The 27421-nt window shown below is 38.4% G+C and overlaps 1 protein-coding gene across 13 annotated transcripts in view; it reads right to left on the minus strand.

Moving 5' to 3' along the window:
• LOC141395229 (bridge-like lipid transfer protein family member 3B) overlaps positions 1–27421 on the minus strand; it is a 191002-nt gene that overhangs the window by 52937 nt on the left and 110644 nt on the right. For 4 of the 13 annotated variants that reach the window (XM_073970777.1, XM_073970775.1, XM_073970770.1 and 1 more), the window contains exons 2-11: positions 23021–23222; positions 22710–22955; positions 22253–22645; positions 22021–22186; positions 19138–19258; positions 18638–19068; positions 17955–17981; positions 10512–10604; positions 9172–10436; positions 8942–9101 (exon numbers count right to left, since the gene is read on the minus strand). In XM_073970777.1, coding sequence (XP_073826878.1) covers positions 8942–9101; positions 9172–10436; positions 10512–10604; positions 17955–17981; positions 18638–19068; positions 19138–19258; positions 22021–22186; positions 22253–22645; positions 22710–22955; positions 23021–23222 — 3104 coding nt within the window. The remainder of the gene's footprint in view (positions 1–8941; positions 9102–9171; positions 10437–10511; positions 10605–17954; positions 17982–18637; positions 19069–19137; positions 19259–22020; positions 22187–22252; positions 22646–22709; positions 22956–23020; positions 23223–27421) is intronic. The other 9 variants (XM_073970782.1, XM_073970776.1, XM_073970774.1 and 6 more) reach the window with 3 other exon arrangements.

Below are 27421 nucleotides of genomic sequence, written 5' to 3' on the forward strand. Positions count from 1 at the left end.
CGGACGGATATTACTAGATCTACTCAAAATTGTCTGAAACGGATATCGTACAAACATACTTGTGGTCTAAAACCATTATTTCGATGAGGCACATTTTTGGTCGTATCAAAGTGTATATACCCTCTTTAGCCTAAAGGCTGAGGGTATAAAATTTTCGGGGATTTCTAAAGGACATTAACATGGATTTTATTTAGAATTTTTGGAGACCTTGAAAACGTCATTAGGGTACACTAGATTTGGAAATTGTAAGACGGGATTTTATGTAGGAATTTTTACAACCTTCTTGGGAGCATTGACGAGGACAATGTCGAGAATTTTTTGCCTTCCTAGGTTCTAATCGTTATTATTTTGAATTTTTGAAGGAAGAGGCCATAAAGGTGTAACACCTTCTAATGACTTTAATCACAGATTTTATTTATATTTTTTTTAAAGACCTTCAAACGTCTATTAACATGGATTTTATTTTAGGTTTTTAGGGACCTACTAATGATCATTAAGAGTGGAATTTTGCCGGTTTTTACGACCATTTTTTGAGAGATTTCTGTGGACATTGAATAAAACACATTAACGGGGTTATTATTTAGTGTTTCATGAGGACCTTTATAGGCCCATAGATTTGAGCTAATTTAAATTTTTCGAGAAACTTTTGACATATGTACATAAATACATTTTGAGAACCCTATAAGGGACATTAACTTGGATTTTAAAAGAATATATGAAAACTTTCCAAGGGCTATAAATTATGTGTTTGAGAAGTCCGATTTAGGGGATATTTGTATTTTTATTGTTTTGTCTGTGTTGGGAGCAGCATATCCCGGAATGTCTGTTCCGGATTCTTTTGGTCCGTGCCGGGACGGAGGAAAATCCAGGACCAATATGTTTGTGCTCAGTTTGTCACATCCGCATCCATCACACTCAAACTTCGGTAAGATGCAAAGGGACTACTACAGCATGAATCATCAGTAACCCCAACAACTTATCAGCAGCTGTTGTTATTTCAATCCCTGAAAATTCACCCTTTTCGCACCCTTTTCTGGGATAAAATTGAGGAAATAGTGGATTTCACTCCCCTACCGGAATTAACGGAGAGTGACACAACTCCCCAGATATAGTCTTCGTTTCTCTTGGGTCAGACCATCTCCCCATAATTACTAGTATCTCCATCAGCAGGCTGCTGATTTTATCACCATAATCATAATTGAACTAGTTTCAGAGAGTTCACTAATCACCGCTTCAGAGTTCTGTTCAACTTTTCTTTCCTACCACTAACTCCCACAAGATATTGAGTGTAACGTTCGCCAGCAGGTTTAAGTCGTCCGCACAAGCCACAGCTATTGGCGAGAGGATCAGAAGTAGGAAATTCGCTGGTCGGCAGCACTTGGTGTACAATCAGAAAAGCCTTATTGACCCCTTACAAAGCAATAGACCGGTTTGTTGTAAGCTATGCCGTAATGCCGTACTAGGAGGCAATCCCCCATACATCGCAGCAGAAGAACGCCAGCTGGCAAGGCAAACACGTTCTGGTTCTGGTTCCTCGGTATCCAGACTCAAGAATTCTGCAACGTGGACTAGTTGAGTCCATAAAGAATCAGGAGACAGGTAAGTGGGGTTAGCTGGGCAGCTAAAACAAATGCAATCTATAGTGTGGTCCCAAACTACATGCCGGGCATTTGTTTTGTATCGTGGCATCAATCGGGGGCCCAATACGAATTGAGGCGGCTGCATCGTCCGGATCTTAACTGGGCTAAAACTGGGCCTTGGCAGCTGGCGTGCTCCTGCAGTGATGGCATTCACACTGTATCTCTGTACTGCCTACGAAAACATGTCAGTGTGAATGCAATCTAAGTCTGATAGGCTCGTTGATCTAGAGGTTCCCTTTTATACCTTTGGACATCCCTCTCTCTTGATCATGAAGTTCTCTCCTGTCGTGCCTGGGTGGGGAAGTCTGTCCATTAAATCGTGACAGAGATGCTCACTGTGATAACACCCATACAGGTACAGGTAATTATACGTTAGCAGCGTTTCTTGACATAGAAGGCGCCTTTAATAACGTCAAACTCGATTCCATCCACAATTCACTTTGAACTTAGGTGTTTCCACCACAATGATCAATTGGATCGATGGAATGCTTAGCGGCAGGATAATCAATTCAAATATCGGTGAGACCTCCATTCGGAAGTCTGTCACCAGGGGCACACCACAAAGTGGCGTACTATCTCCACTGCTGTGGCTCCTGGTGATTAACGAAATACTTAAGGAATTTGACCAACTACGTATAAAAGCAGTAGCTTATGCTGATGACGTGGTCATAATGATGACCGGGAAGTTCCCACAAACGCTATCGGAACTCATGCAAGGAGCTCTAGTCAATTTATCAAGATGGGCACACAACAATGGACTTGGAGTGAACCCATCTAAGACAGAGCTGGTTCTATTTACGAACAAGAGAAAAGTCAAACCATTCACCCTACCAACGCTGGATGGAGTGGCCCTAAAGCTCTCTCTAGAGACCAAGTACCTTGGCATTATCCTGGACCACCAACTAACGTGGAAAAGGAATGTCGAAGAACGTGCCAAGAGAGGACTTATAGCCCTTTATTCTTGCAAGAACTCTATTGGTAAGAGTTGGGGTTTGAAACCACAGGTCATACACTGGATTTTTACGGCCATAGTTCGCCCTATTCTGAATTATGGTTCACTGGTATGGTGGAATGCACTAAGTAGGACATCCCTTCACCACAAGATTAATACCGTTCAAAGAGCGGCATCTCTCTTAATTACCGGTGCCATGAAAAGCACTCCACAGGCTGTCCTCAATGTATTACTGGATCTTCATCCGATGAATCTCGTGGTGCAAGAGTTGGCAGCAAAGAGTGCTCTCCGACTCAAGGAGATAAGCTCATGGCGCAACTTCGACTATGGCCACGCTGTTATTTTACGTGTCGTAATCTGGACTATCAGTGGGATCGGAGGTAATCAGTGACTATATATCACCACAATTTCACTTCGACGATATTGAAGTTCGGATACCTGATAGAGAAGCCTGGACGCACAACTCCCCACCTCTACCCGGTATAGAGGTTTATACCGACGGATCCAAGATGGAAAGGGGAACAGGAGCGGGCGTCTACAGCGATACCCTCAACTTACGGATCTCGCCGAAATCTTTGCGGTCACGATAGCAGCAGAGTTGATAAAAAACATGGAAGGGGACATAGCTGGACCGGTGACTATCTATGTGGATAGTCAAGCGGCTCTAAAATCACTTAGATCCCATTCAATCAAGTCTGCTGCGGTCTTGCACTGCAGGAATGCTTTGGAGGCCCTACGATCAATCGTTACCTTGTGCTGGGTCCCGGGGCATTGCGACATGATGAACTAGCGCGTCGCGGATCTGAGTCAAACGACATCGAAATCGATAACTCAATCAAGCCACCCTTGTGTCACTTCATGCGGCTCCTAGAACAAGTATACAGGGAGAAGGCTGGTCAGATTTGGAACAACGAACCTGGCTGTAAGGTATCAAAGGCAATCTGGCCCAACCTCTCCAAACGGAAGACCACTTCTCTACTCTCTATGAGAAAACCCGACATGAAACTAATGGTTGGAGTAATCACGGGACACTGCAGAATAAGATCAGTGACCTGCAAATGGGATAGAGATGACTCCACGGACTACTGCAGATTATGCGAAGATGAAGAAGAAACAGACACGAAAGACCACTTATTATGCCGTTGTCCAATGCTCAGGACCAGGAGAATCCAAACAATGTGTGAACATACAATATCATCTCTGACAACTTTCTGCCAAGCCGAGCCGACAACACTGCTTCTTCTCTCCAAGGGTCTGAAGTGGCTTCAACATGAACGAATTACAGCATCTTAATATGGCAAAACCTCCTTACTCGCTCTCCTTTCATAAATAATTTCTCAATTGTTTTTAAACCCTTGGCACTTACTTAATTATTCTCAATTATTTTCTTAATTACTTAATTATTCTTATTTCTTACTTCTTAACTCGATACCTTCTATGCAATTATTTCTTTTCTTGTCTCCTACCCACACTATAGGATGAACACAATAGACCATAAGGTCTCCGAGTGGAGTGTCTGTCCAACACGACAGCTGCGGGTCCTTTAACCTAACCTAAACAGGTACTGCATCGACAACAACTTGTTGTGCTGACGCACCTGTAAAACTTTCGCCTCTTCATGAAGATGGTCCACTGGTGTCATGAGGGGGGTGCCTCCTCGTTGCAGTCCCCAGGTTTGAATCTTCTTCCAATGCGTAGCGCATCATTTGCATACCACGCCGCCACCGCGTAGCATACAGATTAAAATAACACGCACACCTCTTTGGTTGAGTTACTGTCAGGCCGTTGAAATGATGTCCCGGAAATTTCTCTCAGCACGAGGATCTGAAGCGGTGATTGCTAAAATCTCTGAATCCTTGCCAATCAGCTTTCTCATGGTTCAGGAAAGTGCGGCGTTCAGAGGTTATGAAATCGATGATTGGGAGGTGTCCGAGCCAAGGGAAATTACGGGTTGCCAGGATACCCATAAATGGGTTGCCACAATGGTCACAATGGTGTACCTGGCGAGCAGTGAAAATCTCCTCTAATCATCGTAGGAGCTATCAATTTGCTCGACCAGCGCTGCACCACTCTGATCAACACCTAGGACGGAATGCCAAAGTTCAAGTTGAGCATTGAAGTCCCCTAGTACCAGACGGTTGTTGCCTTCTAAAAGCGAACTAATATCGGGGATTTAACGCCGGGTACAGCTATTCATCGGCGGTATGTACACATTAAGCAGCTCTACCTCGGCAGTACGACACTTTACCTACCACCATACATTCCATGTATGGGTCACTAGGTTCAAGCTCAAGCGACATAGGTCTGTACTGGACAGTCTGGTGTATTAGGAAAGCCAGCCAGTCCTCCCCCTCCCTTTTTGTGCTATCCTTCCGCAAAACATTGTAACCATCACAAAGTTGCAAGCTACAGGTGGCGGTGAGCTTTGTTTCCTGGATTGCGCGACCCTGACGTTTTTGCGACTCATAAAGTCCACAATTTCGCAGACCTTACTGCGGAGACCGTTGCAATTGAATTGTAAGAATGATGCATTTCCGGGCCGTTGAACAACAAATTGTGGTGTTATATGCTGCGTTTGTTGTTGTTGGAGAGACTGCGGGGGCGTCTCATATTCCGACGACGACGAAGTTGAAGACACACTAGGCGATGTACTGGCGCAGCAAGAAGAAACAAACCTATCGCAGTTGTCCCGGGTGCGTATAAATGCTCCCATTCCCTATATCCATTACATCTCACCGGTACTGACAGGTGGTGGATGCGGATCTGGCAAACGGACAAAAATGGCTGAGATATGACCATTGAAACATTTATTGTGTGTTTGTATGTAGCATATAAACTCCAAAAGGGTTTGAAAGATTTCTGGAAAAAAAATCATGAAAATTGATTTTTTGGTACTCAATAAGTGGTCATAACCCCTTGAAGATATGAGATTAACAACCCACCCAAGGAACTTTTATCGACAAACTACAAAAACTTTCAATTGAAGATGTCTTAAGATCTTAAGGACCTATGAACCCTTGTAAAGGATATGGGAAGAGCTTTTTTCCAAACTGTTGGTATCCAATAGTAGCGAAGTCGACGAAGATACCAGAGATCCAATCCCAGAAGATGGTATTGAATGTATACCACCCGGCCAAGATGAGGTAAAGACAGCAATCAGCCGGCTGAAGAATAATAAGGCAGCAGGAGCTGATGGCCGAGATGTTTAAAACCGGAGGCGCCACGCTGATAAGGTGTATGCATCAGCTAGTTAGCTCCATTTGGCAGGAAGAACGCGTACCCGACGATTGGAACCTGAGTATCCTGTGTCCCGTCCATAAAAAGGAGATAAGGCTTTATGCTCCAACTATAGGGGCATAAGTCTTCTCCCTATCGCCTACAAGATAGTGTCAGGGATATTGTGCGAACGACTAAAGCCCATGGTCAACGAAATAATTGGACAATACCAATGCGGCTTTAGACCTGGCAAGTCCACCATTGACCAGATATTTACCATGACGCAAATCCTGCAGAAGACCCAAGAGATGCAGATCGACACCTACCACTTGTTCGATTTTAAAGCAGCCTTCGACAGCCCGCTAAGTTCAAAGGTATTACAAGCCATTTCTGAATTCGGCAAAGCTCATTCGGCTTTGTAAAATGACTCTAACTGACAGAAGATCTTCATTTAAAATAGGACAGAACCTCTCCGAAGAGTTTTGTACCAAAGAAGGTTTCAGGCAAGGAGACAGCCTTTCGTGTGATCTTTTCAACATCCTGCTAGAAAAGATTATAAGAGGGGCAAACGTCGAAAGATGTGGCACAATCTACACCAATAGCCACATGTTACTTGCTTATGCTGATGATATAGACATCAATGGACGATCAGTAAAAGAAGTAACCGATACCTTTATGAAGGTCGAAGGAGAATCTGCTAATCTGGCGGTAAACGGCGAGAAGACCAAGTTGATGGTGTCGACGCGCAATGCGCCCATTGAAATCGTACCAACTGTTGAAGTTGGTTCCTATAAATTTGAGGTAGTAAAAGACTTTGTATACCTCGGCACCGCCGTAAACACAACAAACGACATCAGTTGTGAAATAAAAACAAGTAAAAAAGTATCACTCGGCTTGGCCGACAGAGATATACCCTCAGCCTGTGTATATTGAAACATTTTTTTCCAAAAAAAGTATGTATTTAGAGGGTTTTAAAAATGTTGGGATTAAAGAGCAAAAGTTTTGCGGAGGAAATACTTAAAGGAATGGATCGACATTGACCATTGCGGATGTGGATCTCCAGACACTGCATATGGTGCCATAGGGGGTTTTTATACCCTTCGGGCTGTTTGCTCAAGAAGTGTGGATTTGCCCCTGAAAAAACATTTACCTTCGTAATTGAGGCAGCGAATGCAAGTTGCTTCAACAAAAATCAAAGTGATTCGATAGCAGGTCTTAAAGTGAACTTATCCGACATTTTGTTTGGGAGGTACTGGGTGAAGTGGCAAATATAGTCCATATTTGAACCAGATCTATATCTGGTAGATATATTAGGATGTGTAAAGTATGGACCAATTCGGCCACTCCCTTCAAAAGTTACCGTACGAACAATTTTTCCGAACATTTTTGAAATTTTGTGGGGGAGGGACCTGAAGGTGTGGACCGATATGGCCTATCTTCGAACTTAAACTATGTTTGGACAAAATATTACTAAGGCCAAATTTTGGACCCAATCGGCAGATCCGTTCGAGAGTTATCTTGCGCTCCAACCACCTCACACGGTGTCATATGGGTTTTGTGCAACTTTCAGGCTATTTTCTCAGGAAGTATGGACTTGCCGCTGATGAAACTTGTACCGTCGTATGGGGGGCAGTGAATACAAGTTGCTAAAACGAAAAAGCGATTCGAGAGCAGATCCTAAACTTAACTTATCCGAAATTTTGTGTGGGAGGTACCCGAAGGAGTGAACCGATTGAGTCCATATTGGAACCTTATCTAAGTCTAATAGACATTTCACGAGTTGCAAATTATGGACCAAATCGGTTGCTTCCTTCAAGAGTTATCGTACGTACAAATTTTCCGAACATATCCGAACTTTTGTGGGGGAGGTACCGGAAGGAGTGGACCGATATAACCCATCTTCGAACATAAACTAAGTTTGGACAAAATATTACGAAAGCCACATTTTGGGCCGAATCGGTTGATCCGTTCGAGAGTTATCGTGCGCTCCAGCCAGCCAGACAGACAGACGGACGGACATTGCTCAATCGACTCCAAATTGTCTGAAACACATTTCGTCCAAACATACTTGGGGTCTAAAACCATTATTTCGATGAGGCACATTTTGCCCGTATGAAAGTGTATATACCATTTCTAGCCTAAAGGCTGAGGGTATAATAAGAATTGTATTGGCCAACAGATCCCACTTTGGCTTAAGTAAGCACTTCAAAAACAAAGCCACGACTCGTCAAACAAAAATAACGCTTTACAAAACACTGATACAACCCGTGCTAATGTATGGTTCCGAAGCCTCGGTACTTGTGCAAGCAGATAAGGCAGTGCTTGGCGTGTTTGAGAGAAAAATTCTTCGAAAGATCTACGGACCAATCTGCGTTATCTGTGAATATCGACGTCGTATGAACCACGAGCTGTATCTGCTATACAACGACATCAATATAGTTAAACGTATCGAGATGCAGCGCTTGCGTTGGCTAGGCGGCCATATAATAAGAATGAACGATGATGAACCAGCTAAAAAGCGTAGAAATTCGGGCCACATGGCGGTGCACGCAGAATTGGCAGGCCAAAGAATAGATGGCGCAAACAAGTGGATGAAGATATGACAAGTCGGGATATTCCAGAAAGCAAAGCACTAAACAGAGAGAATTGGAGATCTTTTTTTAGTTCGGTGTATGGAACAAATGTTCTGTAATGGGCCAGCTAAGTAAGTAAGAACCCTTGTAAAAGTCTTCGGTTTATAAAATACACCTTCCAATACCGATTTCTAAATAGATCTGTTTGATTTAAAATAAAAAATCTTGGAGATGATAAAACAAATATTAAACATGCCATATGAATAAAATATAAAAATTTCATATAAAAGGTGCACACAAAGTTAAGAAAATATGAAAAAATAACATCAAGATTGTCAATGAAGGTGAATTTGAAAAAGAAAGGAAGAATACAATTGAACATGTAAATAAAATAGACCATGGAAGCGAGAAAAAAATAGAAGCTTATAAAGGAATGAAAAGTAAGATAGAATGTAAAAAAGAAGAAGTCAAAAGAGAATATTCAATGAGAATAGATAATTGGTAGTAAGTAGGTAAAGGTAGGGAGCTTAAATAAAAAACAAAATCAAAAATACTCTTACTATTTATATGTAAATCATCACCCAAACTAGCTGAATCAGGTAAGACACTTTCAGCATCACCACCACTTGATTCCTTACCGGGTGTTGGAGACGGCATAACAAAAGTCACCTCTAATTGTGGTATAACACAGCCCAATATCAATGATTTGCTAGTGTTTTGCTGGAACACACAAAAAGGAGAAATGTTAAAATTGTCACAAAAATTATTAAGGAAAAAAATAGTGACAAACCTTTTGTAAAATCCTCTCAGCATCCAAGGACAAATAGTTAGACATTTCACTAAACTCCTCACCCAGGCGCAATAGAAACAACAATTGATAGTGATCGATTTGAACACTAACCAAATTGGAAATATGACCAATGGCATGCAGATCCGCAGTACGTTCTGCAGCACTGTTATTGGAGGACGTTTGTGATTTACGATCCATGTGAATATCTTCTTCACTATCTAGGAATGGATTGCGTGGCAATTTACTATTGCTATTGGCATAATCCAAACGTTTTATATTTGTTTCCATTGATGCCGCCGAGGAGCCTTGCGGTTGACCCTTTGCTGTTGAAGCTGCAGATTCATCAAAACCGCCAACACCACCACCACCACCGCTGCCCTTTCGACTACCCACTTTACTTTGTGGCTCATTCGTGGCCATAGCTCCCGAACCCGAATGTAGCCACAATGTTATGGGTACCGCATCTATGAAGGGTATGGATTTATTGGCCCCCAATGAACGGGCACCCATAAAATCTACCCACACTGGATCAAATTTTATACACCAAACATCTCTTGGTTCAGACCACATTGCATAGCGTGATAGATTTTGTATCGATGACGATTTGAGTATAGATGAAGAACGTCGTTGTTGTTGTTGTGCACCATTACCATTACCAACATCTGCTGAAGCACCCACATCTGTGGCGGCAACATGTGACAATATACGATCCGTTACAATACACATGTCACCGCGTGCCGAGGGAAATCCTGTACCAAAGACCAGAGAACCCTCCTGCAGTGAATGTAAGGCTTGAGCAAGATCAGCACGTGATGAACCCATTTCACGTATATTGGTTAAAGCAAAACGTGATATTTGTATTTGCATCATTTTCGGACGATCCTTTTGATTGGGTGTCTCCAAAGAGGATTCAATTACAATACGAGGCATAATGGCCTCCACTTTAACATCCATATACATAAGACTAGGTTCATTCTGTTCATCAGCTGCCATCAGCTGGTGTTGCTGCTGCAGTTGTTCTTCATTATACAAAGAGAATTTAGAGGAGCCCTTTAATGTGGTGGCCGGTGAACCATGTGATCCGATGGTGGACGTTGATCCCATAGTTGTTGGGGAATTTGTTGTTGGTGAGACTGCAGCAGTAATACTGGTGCGCAATAGACTCTCGTGTAGATTCAAAGCAAAGGAGTTAAGCCATAAAATGGAACACAAATCGAAATGCATTTGCAAGGGGTTAATGTGTACAAATACTTTGGAGGGAGGTACTAGAAAAAAAAAAATAGAAAGGTAATATGAAAGAGTGAGTTTAAAAACAAATCATTAAAAATGTTGCTACTTACAGGGAAATATAAAATCGCCAGGATAATAGAAATAGGTAAATTCGGCATGAATTATTGGCATTTCCGCTGGGAATGAATAGCGATCCTTATCACCTGAAAGTGTTGAATATTAACTTAGTTAAAATTACAATATAAATATGGTTTAGTAAACAAAAACAAATTCTACTTTACATTGCAGACAAGTAAACGTGCTTTTATATACAGAAAAATATACATACATACACTTATCAATGGACCCAATAACCCTCCCAGATAAGATGTATAGATAAAATATTCAAAATCTATTAATAATATGTATAAAACTAGCAGATCCGGGTCCACGTTGCTGGCCCGTATTGAGTTTCTATGACAACTTTTTGTGGACTTTATGCTTTACACTTCAATTTCTTTGGGTCCATTGTCAAACCGATTTATTCATTGAAGAGTTTAAATTTATCAAGAGATTTTGTCTGCAACTTTTCTTTTCTCTTACGGACTTTGTCGGATTTTTTCGCCCATTGATGCTGTTTAGGATTTATTATCGTCCATGTCGCCTTTATCCTAAATCGATCCTATTATAAAAGTTAAATAAATTGTAAAGAGGAAGAATTCGCCTTCCGCTTATTGAGACTTATATGTTTGTAGTTTTTCGTGGCTGATGAACATCACCATTTAAGAAAATTTTTAAATATATCGGCTCGTTAGCTTTCGAGATATAATGTATTTAAAAAATGGTCGGGACTTCGGGCACGAAGAAAAAACATTTCATCGGAGGCGCAACCACCGTTGTCTCGAAAATTAATTTGCAAGCCGATGCACTCATAAGTTTAGCAAATATAGCGATTATAAAACAACAGGTCCCAAAATTCGTCAACAAATATATAGAATTTTGGACCACGGGACAATCCCGAATATTTTGTGAAAATTTCATGTAATTAGGTTCAGTAGTTTTGGAAAAATAATGTATTGAAAAGAGTGGGCGTTGTCATCAATTTTCAATATATAACATATTTAAAAAAAGTGGGCGTGGTCCGGGATTTTGGCTCCAAATATGTACCTAGGGTCGGAGACACAAGCCAATTGCCTACCAAAATTAATGCTGAAACCGATATAATCATAAGTTCGGCATATGAAAATAGCATTTAAAAGAAAGGCGTGGGGAAGGTACCCCACGCATCATCCGAAATTCATAAAATATATCTTACCACGACAAACCCCAAAAGAATTATCTAGATTCGCAATTAATTCATAAACTCAGTGGTTTCTAAAATAAATAAAAATACTTATAAAAGTGGGCCTGGTCAAATTTTCTTTCCGTAAAAACGCAAGTTGGGCTATGACGAACATTTAAAAAAAAATATCCTATTCGGTCCAGCCGTTCTCAACTGGTGAAATTACCAACGAACGACATTTGATTTTTATTTATAAAGATATGGCTTTTTTAACATGGCATAGGGGGATACTCCACCCACTTCCAAATTCAACAACATACGCATCCTATTTTCACTGTTGACATTCCCTGAAAATTTCAGGAAAATCGGTTCTCTAGTTTTGTAAATCTAACATTTTTTTAAAAGTGGGCATGGTCTTTGGGTCTCAAATAAGTAGGTAAGGTCTTGCAAATTAGTTTGTCTCGCAAATCAATTTCCAAACCGATACACTCTTAATTATTATGTAGCCTATTTTCACCGGGGGACATCTCTGTACATTCCCTGACAATTTCAGGAAAATCGGTTCAGTAGTTTTTGTAGAAAAGATTAAAAACGTGGGCGTGGTCAAATTTTCTTTGCATAAAAACTTAAGTTGGGTTATGGTGAACACAAAAAGAATTATCCAAATCGGTCCAGCCGTTGCTATTACCATCGAACGACAATTGATTTTTATTTATAAATCTTTGCAGATTTTAGACCTCAAGGTTAAAGAGGACATGTGTCATGTCGTGCTTCGTGACACGTTTATCATTTCAAACAACCTTGTGTTTCGTTGTACGTGGATACTTTACATTATTTTGTATTCCTAAAGGTTAAATCCAAATATCCAAACTGACAGCTTCATGTCTATTTTTATACCCTACACCACTATGTGGGGAGGGTATTATAAGTTGGTTTTGGCCAAAAAGTTTGTAACGCATCGAAATAATGGTCGTAGACCCATACTTATATATATCAAAATGAATGTCTCGACGAGCTGAGTCGATCTGGCTATGTGCGTCCGTCCGTCAGTCCGTCCGTCTGTCCATCTAAACCTTGTAATCACGCTACAGGTCGCAATTTTGATCGGATCGTCACGAAATTTTGGGTGTTGAGAGTCCCGGAGGGGAAGAAGCCTATTGATTTTGGTGATGGTCGGATAATATTTAGGGGTCGTAATGTTCAAAAAGCTTATTTGGATAAAAAGACAACGTTTTTTTCCAAAGCGAATATCTCAGCTTCTATATGGGGTATACCAAAAGCAGGACCTGACAATAAAAGTGGCAAATATCACCTTTCTAATGATGTAAACTAGGTTCTCGTAGGTGACCAAACAACGAAGATATCACAATAGTAGCAAATAAAACCCAAATTTTCATTTTTGCGATTTTAATAATAATGACGGATATCACACATTTGGTTGGGGACCATCTAAAAGCAAAGCCAGACTAAGAAAGTAGAAAATCCCATCTTTGAAATTATGCAAATTAGGTTGGCGTAGGTAGTCAAATAATAGAGATATCGCAATAGTTGTTAATGCATCCTTTTTTCCACTTTTTCTGCAATCACACTACAGGTCGGAATTTTGATCGGATCATCACGAAATTTTCTCACAGAGATAGAAGCCTATTGATGTTGGTGATGTCGACAGTAGTCAAATATAAAATTAAATATTAATTATTTTGGTTCAGTTCGCCTTAAGTCATTTGGTATAAAAGCCAGATAGGTGAAAACTTTTGTATCTCCATAAAAGAAATGTTTTCGAGTGAAAAGTTTATTCACAGAGGTAGTGGTGTAGGGTATCACATAGTCGGCCCCGTACCGACTATAGCCTTTTCTCACTTGTTTTACTTTGGGATATGGTGATATTCCACGTGCATGGGAATGTTATTTTGAATATAAACCTGACTCTCCCATTCCCTTCGGGCAAGGTCGGGGATTTTTTATACCCTCAGCATTTATGCTAACAAGGGTATATACACATACATACATACGGGCAAAATGTGCCTCATCGAAATAGTGATTTTAGACCCAAAGTGTGTTTGAAGAAATCCATTTCAGACCATGTCCGTCCGTCTGTCTTTCTGGCTGCAGCGCACGATAGTTCTCGAACGGATCAACCGATTCGGCCCAAAATTTGTCCCTCGAAATATTTTGTCCAAACTTTTTTTAAGTTTAAAGATGAGCAAAATTGGTCCACTTCTTCGGGTACCTCCCCCACAAAAGTTCAAAAATTTCCCCTAAAATAGGGCGCACGATAACTCTCGAAGGCAGTAACCGAGTTGGTACATACTTTACGCATTGTAATATCTCTACGAGACATAGATCAGATTAGAATATAGACTATATATGTCAAGTGCAGGTTAGGACCTCCTGCCGAATCGAGTTGATTTTTCTTGCAACAGACTGCACTCAAAGCCCTTATTACGATGGTACAAGTTTTTTCAGTGGCAAGTCCATATATCTTATGAAAATGACCCGAAAACTGTAAAATACCCTCGAACCGAATACTGCGTTGGTCCACACTTTGCATATCGTAATATTTCTTCGAATATTTGGTGAAATTTGAAGGTGGTGCTTATAGTCCACTACTTCCGGCACCTCCCCGATAAAAGTTCGAAAATATTCGCTAACATGGTAAGCGCAATATTTCATAAACGGAGCAACCGATTTCTTCCAAACTTTGAATCTCGAAATATTTTGACCTTAGTTTATGTTCAAAAGTTGGCTCTATCGGTCCATTCCCTAGGGTTTCACCTACACAAATGGTAAACATTTTGGTTTAAGTGCGGTTGAGGGTCTGTGCGAGAATGCATTGGAAATTTTTACCGAAGGTACTCCTAGTAGCCCTATTTACAGCGATATGATGTTTTTCGTGGGCAAGTCCTTGTTTCCTGATATAATGGTCCTATGGAAAAGAATGACTCCCAAAATAAGACACACTTCCAAATTGAACTATGTTGATCCATTTCTTTAGGTACCTCTCTCGCCAAACTTGTGTGCTTTTGTCCTAATCCATTATCATTGTCGGCAAGTTCATACGCCTAAAATTCTGAAGAACCCCCTATACCAGGCCAGCAAAAACTACTAATCTACTATTTGTTCGCAAACAAAATAACTATTGGAATATGCTTTATTCAGTAGGACTGATATTCATATTTATTGAAATGTTTTCTTTAACATATACCCGCAGTCTCCCCTAGTTCTTTGAATAATTGTTTTTTCAACACATCTTATATGCAGTTTCTAGAATTTAAACCCCAGGATTAAAAAGGACACATGACATGTGTGCTTCGGGTCTCTTGTGTTACTTGGATAAATTGAATTATTTAGCAATAAAAGAGTTTACATTAGGCCGGGGCGATTTGAAAACCTTAATAGGCCCTTCGCGTTTCTGATTCCTGGGATTGAACTGAGCAAAAAAGTCCACTGGACCATATGTCTATGATGAACATTTTTTATTGACGTTTTTTGGATATTTTGGCATATAACAGCCAAACCATTGAGATTTGCGATCCAACACAAGGAACAAAATAGTAGCCAACACAATAATTAAGAACTCTCAAGTACCTCGCAAGTATTGGAATGCTCTTTCATGCAATTTTGTCCTTGAGAAAATGCACATTTTTCGGAAAATATCGATAAATGACACTGTGCTACAAAAGTTGACCAGAAAAATATTCAAGCGTTCTGTTATAAAATTCTATCGTGTTGGGGTCCATAGACAACGAAAATACCTTTGGTTCGTTTGCGTCACTTCGTTTCATTATTTTATAACGGTAAAAGTAGAGAAAATCTGAGTTTCTTACATTTTCAATTTTAAACGGGCATATCTTCTTTTTTTACAACGGATTTCTATTGATCCTTTTCCCTTTTAAATGGTTGAATAATAACTTTCGAATAAGCTGTTTATTGTTCAAATCGGTTATTAAATGGCTAAGTTATAGTGGTTGATTCATACAATAATTAAAAAATATTTGGAAGGTGCTTTGATTGGAACGCCCTATCACTCTCGGGTGCTCTATAAACTGCCGGCTAAAATAACACGCGTACGTCTTAGGATATGTCAATGTCACGCCGTTACAGAACACAGCCGTCCATACATCTTTCACCGAAGTGAAAGTTACATTATCTACTTTTTCTAATTATGTTCCCCTACTACTCTGTTGACTTTTAATTCTTCTAATTCCTGGGTCTTGAGCAGCTCATCACGCCCATTTTCTAGTCTCGTCGCATCTACGGGAAAATTTGGTCTAATTTCGAGTATTCGACTAGCAGGTACGTAACGATGTCGCAGAAAATTCTCCCAGCTACCCGAGGTGAATTCACTTAACCCTCGTTCGGACAAGTACGGCGCTCAGAGGTTATAAATCTGGTGTTTTGTTAAAGAAGACGATATCAGGAAGGTGGTCTGAGCCAAGGGAAATAATCGATTGCCAGGATACGTTATTTATCAGACGACCGAGTGCCACAATGGTGATGTCAGGGAAGCTGTGCAATCACCTCTTATCCTCATAGCAGCGTCTCCGTAACCGTGCAAAATGTGAAGCTAAAACTTGGCTAGCACAGCGCTGTAGCCATTTATTCACTGCCTAGGCGTAATGCCAAAGCTCATGATGAGTATTGAAGCCCCTTAGAACAAGACCATGGAAGGCAAGTCCTGTTAACCCGCTTCTTTTATGAGCCTTTCGCAAAACATGGTTAAAAAGTCTACATTTTAACTGATTTGCTTGCGGAGTCCGTTGGAATTGATTTACAGGCATGATGCATTTTCGGGGCGCTGAAAAACAGTTCCTCTATAAAGACTCTCTTCAGCTCGTCTACAAAATAGTACTTTCGGTTCCTCTCTAAATACTCCCTTTGGCCCCTCTATAAAAACTCGCCTCAGCTGGTCTATAAAGATTCCCTTCAGCTCGTCTCTAAAGACTTCCTCCTTTTCGTCCACAAAGACCCGCTTCAGCTCGTCAATTTTGACTCGTCTATAAAGACTCTCTTCAGCTCATCTATAAAAACTCCTTTCGCTCTCTCTCTAAACACTCCCTTTAGTCCACCTATAAACAATTACCTTCAGCTGGTCTATAAATACTTCCTTCAGTTCGTCTATAAAGACTCCCTTCAGCTCGACTATAAAGACATCCTCCAGCTCGTTAATAAAGACTCCCTTAAGTTAGTCTATAACGGCTCTCTTCAACTCGTCTTAAAATTCTCTCTTCAGCTCGTCGAAAAAGACCCGCTTCCCCTCGTCTACAAATACTCCCTTCATCTCGTCTATAAAAAAAACTCCCTTCAGGTCGTCTACCAAGACTACCTTCAGCTCGTCCATAAAGACTCCCCTCATCTCGTCTATAAAAACACCCTTCACCTCGTCAACAAAGACTCCCTTCATCTGGTATATAAAGACTCCCTTCAGCTCGTCCATAAAGACTAACTTCAGCTCGTCCATAAAGACTAAATTCAACTCATCTAAGAATACTCTCTTCAGCTCATCTAAAAATACTCTCTTCAACTCGTCCATAAAGACTCCCCTCATCTCGTCTATAAAAACTCCCTTCAGCTCGTCTATAGAGACTCCCTTCAGCTCGCCTAGTCCCGGTCCAAAATAGCGTGAATTTCATTAAAAAAAAAATTCATGAAATTAGGCGTTTTTAGGTCGAATTCCCCACTGCACCAATTTCATGATTTTACCCTACAATGGAACTCGATCTAGAAACGCCTAATTTCATGAAATTTTTTAATAAAATTCACGCTAGTGTGGACCGGGACCTATAAAGACTCGCTTCAACTCGTCTACAAAGACTCCCTTTGGTTCGGCTATAAAGACTCCCTTTGGCTCGTCTATAAATATTCCCTTTGGCTCGTCTATAAAGACTCCCTTCAGCTCGTATATAAAGACTACTTTCATCACTCCCTTCAGCTCGTCTTAAGACTCCCTTCAGCTCGTCTAAAGACTCCCTTCAGCTCGTATAAAGACTCCCTTCAGCTCGTCTATAAAGACTACCTTCCGCTCGTCCATAAAGACTACAAACAGCTCATCTATAAGGACTCATTCCCTCTCGTCTATAAAGACTCACTACATCTCATGTATAGCGACCTCCTTTTGCTCTCAACTTCTTAGTCTAACAACGCTAATAAGTACATACATATACATATTCAAAAAGTTGTAACAGTAAACAAAACGTTGAACAATAACAACAAGTACATATATTTATGTAAATTGCATGCAATATAACCAACAAAAACAATAACAACATAACCTATAAATATTTGAAATCACCTGTTCTTGTTTTCCTTTTATGTTGGCCTAGGTAATAAATACAATTTTGTAACCGATTTGTTGTTGTTGTTTGAATTTAAAAATAACATCCGGTTAAGGGTTAAAATGAGGAACAACAAAAAACCCAACTCAACAAGGACAAAAAACAGCATAAATTAAAATGTTAATATGACCACCAGGATGATATGGAGGAATGAAATAAAAACAAGTAAACATTGCCATGAAACAGCAGTCCACACCGTTCATGGTGGGTATAATATTGTTTTCCCGCAAACAGGAAATAAATGGCACCCAGCAAAACAAAGAAAACCACAAAATAGACAATAATTACAGCAAAAAGAATGAAAAACAAATGTAATGGGATGGATAAAGCAGGGAAAGAACGAAAGAAAAACATATTAGAATAGAAATATAATAATTAAAGCAGAATTAGTTTATTCAGCAGTTTAGCATATCACAAGCGACTTTGGATAAATGGAAATTGTAGTTCTCTGCAAAAAGGCAAAGGTTAATATTCTGATATTTTGCACAAAATTTAATTGCCTACAAAGAACGAACTCCGTTTATACAAAATCGCTTGAATGGCAATGATATATTCAAGTACTTCCATTCATTACTGACTTCCATTTATTTTCGACAGATTTGTAATAAGCCTATTTCCATGTATTGTAATTTCTACTTACCGGATATAAATTCCTTGGGCATTTGTTTTTTACCCGAAGTGGTGACCCGATACAATTGAAAATCTTCTATACGCAGAATGACACAAGAGCTCATTAATTTGGCCAAATTGTCCAGTATGGATTTCTGTTGATAGTTTTGTGAATGTTGACTACCAGCTGAGCCGGGACCAGCAGAACCAGCTGCTGAACCCGCATTACTATGAAATTGCGTTGGTGTACTACTACCTGTAGAGGTAGCTGTTGGTTGTTTGCTGGCATAAGAGCTGACCAGATTTGAAACGTTTAGAGCAATTGGTGAATTGGGGGTGCTACGCTCTAGCGGTGCATGTGTTGATGGACGATTTGGTTGACTTAGATTGAGTACAGCTTCACGAAAAGCATTAAGGGATTCTTTAAGCCACAGCGCCGGTGAGGAAGAGGCTTCTTTGTACCTGCCAAGGGGAGATAAAGAGAGAGAGAGATTTAGAAAATATTTTTCGTTAAAATTGTTCCAGACATACTTAGCCCAATGAGATCTATCAGATTTGGCCAAATGATAGGGATAATAATCCACTTGGAATGCTTGGACGGAAATTTGTAAAGCACCACCTTTATCGAGATCTGGATAACTGGAGCGGCCATCTGTAAAGCGGAAGAAAATACAAATAAATTATTTTGGAAGGGAAACTTTGTAAACTACCAGAATAGAGTATTTATAGACCAACTGAAGGGAGTCTTTATAGACGAGATGAACAGAGTCTTTATGGACGATCAGAAGGGAGTCTTTATAGATGACCAAAAGGGAATCTTTGTAGGTGGCCAGAAGGGAGTCTTTATAGGACACAAGAAGGAAACCGAAGGGAGTCTTTATAAACGACCAGAAGGGAGTCATTTTCCACAAACAGAAGGAAATGTTTACCTATGACCAAAAGGGGACTGAAGGGAGTCTTTATATACCACAAGAAAAGAGTCTTTGTAGACAACAAGAAGGGAGTCTTTATACCAGAAGGAAACTGAAGACGCCCAGAAGGGAGACTTTATATACTACCAGAATGTAGTCTTTATAGACGACCAGAAGGGAGTCTTTATAGACGAACAGAAGGAAGTGCTTACAGACGACCAAAAGGGAACTGGAGGGAGTCTTTATAGGCGACCAGAAGGAAGTCTTTTAAGACGACGAGAAGGGAGTCTTTAAAGACTACCAGAAGGGAGTCTTTATAGACGACCAGAAGGGAGTCCTTATAGACGACCACAAGAGAGTCTTTATAGATGACCACAAGGGAGTCTTTATAGGCGAGCTGAAGGGAGTCCTTATGGACGAGATGGATAGAGTCTTTATAGGCGATCAGAAGGTAGTGTTTATAGACGACCAAAAGGGAACTGAAGGGAGTCTTTATAGGCGACCAGAAGGAAGTCTTTTAAGACGACGAGAAGGGAGTCTTTAAAGATGAGAAGAAGGGAGTTTTTATAGGCCACCAGAAGGGAGTCTGTATAGACGACCTGGAGAGTCTTTATAGTTGTCCAGACCAACAGAATGGAGTTCTATATACGAGCTGAAGGGAGTCTTTATAAAAGGGCCCCCTTGTCTTCATAAACGAGTTGAAGGAAGTCTTTATAAACCAGTTCAAGGGAGTCTTCATAGACGAGCTGGAGGGAGTCTTTATAGACGAGCTGGAGGGAGTCTTTATAGACGAGCTGGAGGGAGTCTTTATAGACGAGCTGGAGGGAGTCTTTATAGACGAGCTGGAGGGAGTCTTTATAGACGAACTGGAGGGAGTCTTTATAGACGAGCTAGATGGAGTCTTTATAGACAAGCTGGAGGTAGTCTTTATAGCCGAGCTGAAAGGAGTCTTTATAGACGAGCTGAAGGGTGTCCTTATGGACGAGCTGGATAGAGTCTTTATAGGCGATCAGAAAGGAGTCTTTATAGACCATCAAATGGGAATCTTTGCAAGCGATCAGAAGTGAGTCTTTAAAGACGACCAGAAGGGAGTCTTTATAGACGACCAGAAGGGAGTCCTTTTGGACGAGATGGATAGAGTCTTTTTAGGCGATAAGAAGGACGTGTTTATAGACGAAGAAAAGGGAACTGAAGGGAATTTTTAAAGACAACCAGAAGGGAGTCCTTATATACTACCAGGATGTAGTCTTTATAGACAAGCAGACAGGGAATCTTTATAGGCGACCAGAAGGGAGTCTTTAAAGGCGACCAGAAGGAAACCGAAGGGAGTCTTTATAAACGACCAGAAGGGAGTCATTTTCGACAAACAGAAGGAAATGTTTACCTATGACCAAAAGGGAACTGAAGGGAGTCTTTATATACAATAAGAAAAGAGTCTTTGTAGACAACCAGAAGGGAGTCTTTATACCAGAAGGAAACTGAAGAAGACCAGAAGGGAGACCTTATATACTACCAGAATGTAGTCTTTATAGACGACCAGTCTTTACAGACGACCAAAAGGGAACTGAAGGGAGTCTTTATAGGCGACCAGAAGGAAGTCTTTTAAGACGACGAGAAGGGAGTCTTTAAAGACTACCAGAAGGGAGTCTTATAGACGATCAGAAGGGAGTCTTTATAGACGACCAGAAGGGAGTCCTTATAGACGAGCACAAGAGAGTCTTTATAGATGACCAGAAGGGAGTCTTTATAGGCGAGCTGAAGGGAGTCCTTATGGACGAGATGGATAGAGTCTTTATAGGCGATCAGAAGGTAGTGTTCATAGACGACCAAAAGGGAACTGAAGGGAATTTTTGGAGACAACCAGAAGGGAGACCTTATATACTACCAGGATTTAGTCTTTATAGACAAACAGACAGGGAATCCTTATAGGCGACCAGAAGAGAGTCTTTAAAGAAGACAAGAAGGGAGTCTTTATAGACCATCAGAAGGGAGTCTTTCCCGATGACCAGAAGAAAGTTTTTACTTTATAGACGGCCAGAAGGGAGTTTTATAGACTAGCGGAAGGGAGTCTTTATAGACCTGGAAGTTGTCTTTATAGTCGTCTAAAAGGGAGACTTTTTAGACCAACAGAATGGAGTTTTATATACGAGCTGAAGGGAGTCTTTACAGAAGGGCTGAAGGGAATCTTTATAGACAAGCTGGATGGAGTCTTTATAGATGAGCTGCAGGGAGTCTTTTAGACGAGCTGGAGGGTGTCTTTACAGACGACCTGGAGGGAGTCTTCACAGGCGACCTTAAGGTAATTTGTATAGACCAGAAGGGACTAATAGAGGAGCCAACATTAACTACTAATTAACTAAAGATACATAAAAATGGCGTAATGATTTGGTCTTTGGGGAAAATTCAGACGCCAACCGAAAGTGGACAGTGATATTGGACGACACCTCAGCATGCTACTCAAGTACCCAACTATTTATCCTTACAAACATTAGTTTCCTCTTACCTCCTTCATCATCACACAAATGCAAATCGATGCGTTGACTAAAGAAATGATACGATGTCTCGCGTACATCGAAGGCATTGAACATCTTCTGTTGGGCATTTGTGTGCGAGGATTCACTTAGACGATTTTGTTGTTGGGCCAGCTGGGCCTGGTATTCGGGAAGGGTCTGAAAGAGGGGAAATTAACAGCATTAGAATATTTATTTCACCTTAAAATTTTACAAAAAAACTACCTCCAATTTCCTTGCAGCTTTTGATTTTTGGGTAGCATGTGTTGCTGCCTTAATCAGACCCGATAGTGAATCGACGAAATGTAAAGCTGCCTTAAGCTGTGAATCTGTTAAAACCCATAACAAATCATCGAGGATTAAAACTAAACGTGATGCCAACAGACTACAATCGGATAAACGCTTTCGTATAGTAATCCGGCATCGAGCATGATTGGTTAATAAGCGTAGAGGGGTCAGCGATTTATCTTGCGTTGAACTGGCTTCTATGCGCACAGTTTGCCATGACAACTCTTTAAATATCAATAGAATGCCCTTGTGCGTGTCTTTAAGTCGGGTAAAACGCAAATCAGCTGTGGCCCATTTGGGTGTTTTTGATTCCACACGAATACGGGACATCTGTAAGGAGAAAATAACATATAAATATTTGTTAAGATTATCATAAACTTTTTCTCCTACATACCTGTACAGATGCCGTAAAGGCTGTACTTAAAAATTTCACATTTACGGTGTTCACAATAATGGTAATGCCATCGACCACTTTGTGTATGAAACTGTATTTCCCCTGAGGTACTTGTGGTAATGACCCACCACCAGCACTCCCACCACCCCCTCCGCCAGCACCATTCATGCCATTTGGTGATTTACTATCCGTCTGTCTGGCATTTGGATCACAGGTCTCTACGGTAATATTGACTTCATCCAAGGTCTGTAAAGATGCAAATTTATAAATTACGGGAATTTATTGCCATTATGGCGGCGTCGTTTACATACCAATGTAATGGGCACACTTTTCAATTTTGTCCAACTGATACGAAATGACACGTGATTGCACCAGGCCGATGTTAAACGCAGCCATGATGGTAATTCTAATAATTCCGTTAGCACAGCTTCATCCAATTGTAGATTGGATAATTCACCTTCACCGCGAAATGTGCTCAGATTGATTTTATCCGATGATAGATTTTTGGTATATCTGCAAATGGGAAGGAGAAAGCAGAGAAATAGGTTAGTTAAGGTGATAAGATGAGAGATTTTTATTGAAAAACAATAACGAAGAAATAGGCAAGCCTCAGTTCGTCTATAAAACAGCATCCAGATTGTCAGAAAAGTTCCCCTTCAGATCGTCTAAATACACACTCTATCTTAAGGATTATTTTTGATTATTTAGACTAGCTTCAGCTTTTCTAAAAAAATATTTTTCTACGTTTTCAGCTCCGTTCACTGTTTTTAATGTCAGTACTCATACGCCATCTGACCCATCCAAGACAAACTCTGACAAATTTGGTCCCAGGGTGAAAGTTTGGACCCGAAATTGTTTTTATTTTCTTATGCCTCCCTTAGTATAATAATATCCACCATAACTTTTATTTCTTTTTCCAAAAATGTAATTTCATATATCCACACATCTGAGTGCAACCACAAACCAGTCATAATTTTCAAAACACACAGTTTGTGGCGAGAATCTGCGCTACATGTGCTCGCCACATGTGCCAATTATGTGAATTTAAAGTAGCCAAATTGCTATCAGTAGTGCAAATACACCAATCGCTGTCATCATCAACATCTGATAACAACATTGGCGTGCATCCATCCATCCACTGATACATACACATCATAACGTTCAAATAACCAACTGTCATCACCTCTTGTTAAAAGTTAAATAATGTTTTCAAACTCATTGACATTTAGAACGTCATTTGGGGTCAATCAATGTGCCCAACAAATCATAAACACCACTAATTGTCATCAACAATTTCAGCATCTGGAGGGTAGAATCGAATAACAAGACAAACGTATGGATGTTCGAAATTTAATAGAAATAGAATGTAATTTTGGGCAACTTAGATTTAAAAAACAAAATTATTTACCCTAGGAACCGTGGATTTTTTTAATATTTTTTGATTCTAGATAACGTGAATTTTTAAAAAAAATATTTTTGAACCTAGAAAAAGTGGATTTTTTTTAAAAATATTTTTTGACCCAAGAAGAAAACGTAGATTTTTAACATTTGTTTGGCCCTACCGTGGATTTTTTAAAAAAATATTTTTTTTGACACTAGAAGAAGCCGTGGGTTTTTAAAAAAATATTTTTTTTGACCCTAGAAGAAAACGTGGATTTTTTAAAAAATATTTTTTGACCCTAGAAGAAAACGTGGATTTTTTAAAAAATATTTTTTGACCCTAGAAGAAAAAGTGGATTTTTTAAAAAATATTTTTTGATCCTAGAAGAAAACGTGGATTTTTTAAAAAATATTTTTTTATCCTAGAAGAAAACGTGGATTTTTTAAAAAATATTTTTTGACCCTAGAAGAAAACGTGGATTTTTTAAAAAATATTTTTTGACCGTAGAAGAAAACGTGGATTTTTTAAAAAATATTTTTTGACCCTAGAAGAAAACGTGGATTTTTTAAAAAATATTTTTTGACCCTAGAAGATAACGTGGATTTTTTAAAAAATATTTTTTGACCCTAGAAGATAACGTGGATTTTTTAAAAAATATTTTTTGACCCTAGAAGAAAACGTGGATTTTTTAAAAAATATTTTTTGACCCTAGAAGAAAACGTGGATTTTTTAAAACATATTTTTTGACCCTAGAAGAAAACGTGGATTTTTTAAAACATATTTTTTGACCCTAGAAGAAAACGTGGATTTTTTAAAAAATATTTTTTGAACCTAGAAGAAAACGTGGATTTTTTAAAAAATATTTTTGACCCTAGAAGAAATCGTGGATTTTTTTAAAAATATTTTTTGACCCTAGAAGAAAACGTGGATTTTTTAAAAATATTTTTTGACCCTAGAAGAAAACGTGAATTTTTTAAAAAACTATTTTTGACACTAGAAGAAAATGTGGATTTTTTAAAAAATATTTTTTGACCCTAGAAGAAAGCGTGGATTTTTTAAAAAATATTTTTTGGCCCTAGAAGAAAATGTGGATTTTTTAAAAAATATTTTTTGACCCTAGATGAAAACGAGGATTTTTTAAAAAATATTTTTTGACACTAGAAAAAAACGTGGATTTTTTAAAAAATATTTTTTGACCCTAGAAGAAAATGTGGATTTTTTAAAAAATATTTTTTGACCCTAGATGAAAACGAGGATTTTTTAAAAAATATTTTTTGACCCTAGATGAAAACGAGGATTTTTTAAAAAAATATTTTTTGACCCTAGAAGAAAATGTGGATTTTTTAAAAAATATTTTTTGACCCTAGAAGAAAACGTGGATTTAAAACAATTTGTTTGACCCTAGAAGAACACGTGGATTTTTTAAAAAATATTTTTTGACCCTACAAGAAAACGTGAATTTTTTAAAAAATTTTTTTTTGACCCTAGAAGAAAACGTGGATTTTTTAAAAAATATGTTTTGACCCTAGAAGAAAATGTGGATTTTTTAAAAAATATTTTTTGACCCTAGAAAAAAACGTGGATTTTTTAAAAAAATATTTTTTGACCCTAGAAGAAAACGTGGATTTTTTAAAAAATATTTTTTGACCCTAGAAGAAAACGTGGATTTTTTAAAAAATATTTTTTGACCCTAGAAGAAAAAGTGGATTTTTTAAAAAATATTTTTTGACCCTAGAAGAAAACGTGGATTTTTTAAAAAATATTTTTTGACCCTAGAAGAAAAAGTGAATTTTTTAAAAAATATTTTTTGACCCTAGAAGAAAACGTGGATTTTTTAAAAAATATTTCTTCACCCTAGAAGAAAACGTGGATTTTTTAAAAAATATTTTTTGACCCTAGAAGAAAACGTGAATTTTTTAAAAAATATTTTTTGACCCTAGAAGAAAAAGTGGATTTTTTAAAAAATATTTTTTGACCCTAGAAGAAAACGTGGATTTTTTAAAAAATATTTTTTGACCCTAGAAGAAAACGTGGATTTTTTAAAAAATATTTTTTGACCCTAGAAGAAAACGTGGATTTTTTAAAAAATATTTTTTGACCCTAGAAGAAAACGTGGATTTTTTAAAAAATATTTTTTGACCCTAGAAGAAAACGTGGATTTTTTAAAAAATATTTTTTGACCCTAGAAGAAAACGTGGATTTTTTAAAAAATATTTTTTGATCCTAGAAGAAAACGTGGATTTTTTAAAAAAACATTTTTTCGATCCTAGAAGAAAACGTGGATTTTTTAAAAAATATTTTTTGACCCTAGAAGAAAACGTGGATTTTTTAAAAAATATTTTTTGACCGTAGAAGAAAACGTGGATTTTTTAAAAAATATTTTTTGACCCTAGAAGAAAACGTGGATTTTTTAAAAAATATTTTTTGACCCTAGAAGATAACGTGGATTTTTTAAAAAATATTTTTTGACCCTAGAAGATAACGTGGATTTTTTAAAAAATATTTTTTGACCCTAGAAGAAAACGTGGATTTTTTAAAAAATATTTTTTTACCCTAGAAGAAAACGTGGATTTTTTAAAACATATTTTTTGACCCTAGAAGAAAACGTGGATTTTTTAAAACATATTTTTTGACCCTAGAAGAAAACGTGGATTTTTTAAAAAATATTTTTTGAACCTAGAAGAAAACGTGGATTTTTTAAAAAATATTTTTGACCCTAGAAGAAATCGTGGATTTTTTCAAAAATATTTTTTGACCCTAGAAGAAAACGTGGATTTTTCAAAAATATTTTTTGACCCTAGAAGAAAACGTGGATTTTTTAAAAATATTTTTTGACCCTAGAAGAAAACGTGAATTTTTTAAAAAACTATTTTTGACACTAGAAGAAAATGTGGATTTTTTAAAAAATATTTTTTGACCCTAGAAGAAAGCGTGGATTTTTTAAAAAATATTTTTTGGCCCTAGAAGAAAATGTGGATTTTTTAAAAAATATTTTTTGACCCTAGATGAAAACGAGGATTTTTTAAAAAATATTTTTTGACACTAGAAAAAAACGTGGATTTTTTAAAAAATATTTTTTGACCCTAGAAGAAAATGTGGATTTTTTAAAAAATATTTTTTGACCCTAGATGAAAACGAGGATTTTTTAAAAAATATTTTTTGACCCTAGATGAAAACGAGGATTTTTTAAAAAAATATTTTTTGACCCTAGAAGAAAATGTGGATTTTTTAAAAAATATTTTTTGACTCTAGAAGAAAGCGTGGATTTAAAACAATTTTTTTGACCCTAGAAGAACACGTGGATTTTTTAAAAAATATTTTTTGACCCTAC

The sequence above is a fragment of the Musca autumnalis genome, unplaced genomic scaffold (assembly GCF_047663935.1).
Source record: "Musca autumnalis isolate F117 unplaced genomic scaffold, ASM4766393v1 scaffold_2, whole genome shotgun sequence".
NCBI lineage: Eukaryota > Metazoa > Arthropoda > Insecta > Diptera > Muscidae > Musca > Musca autumnalis.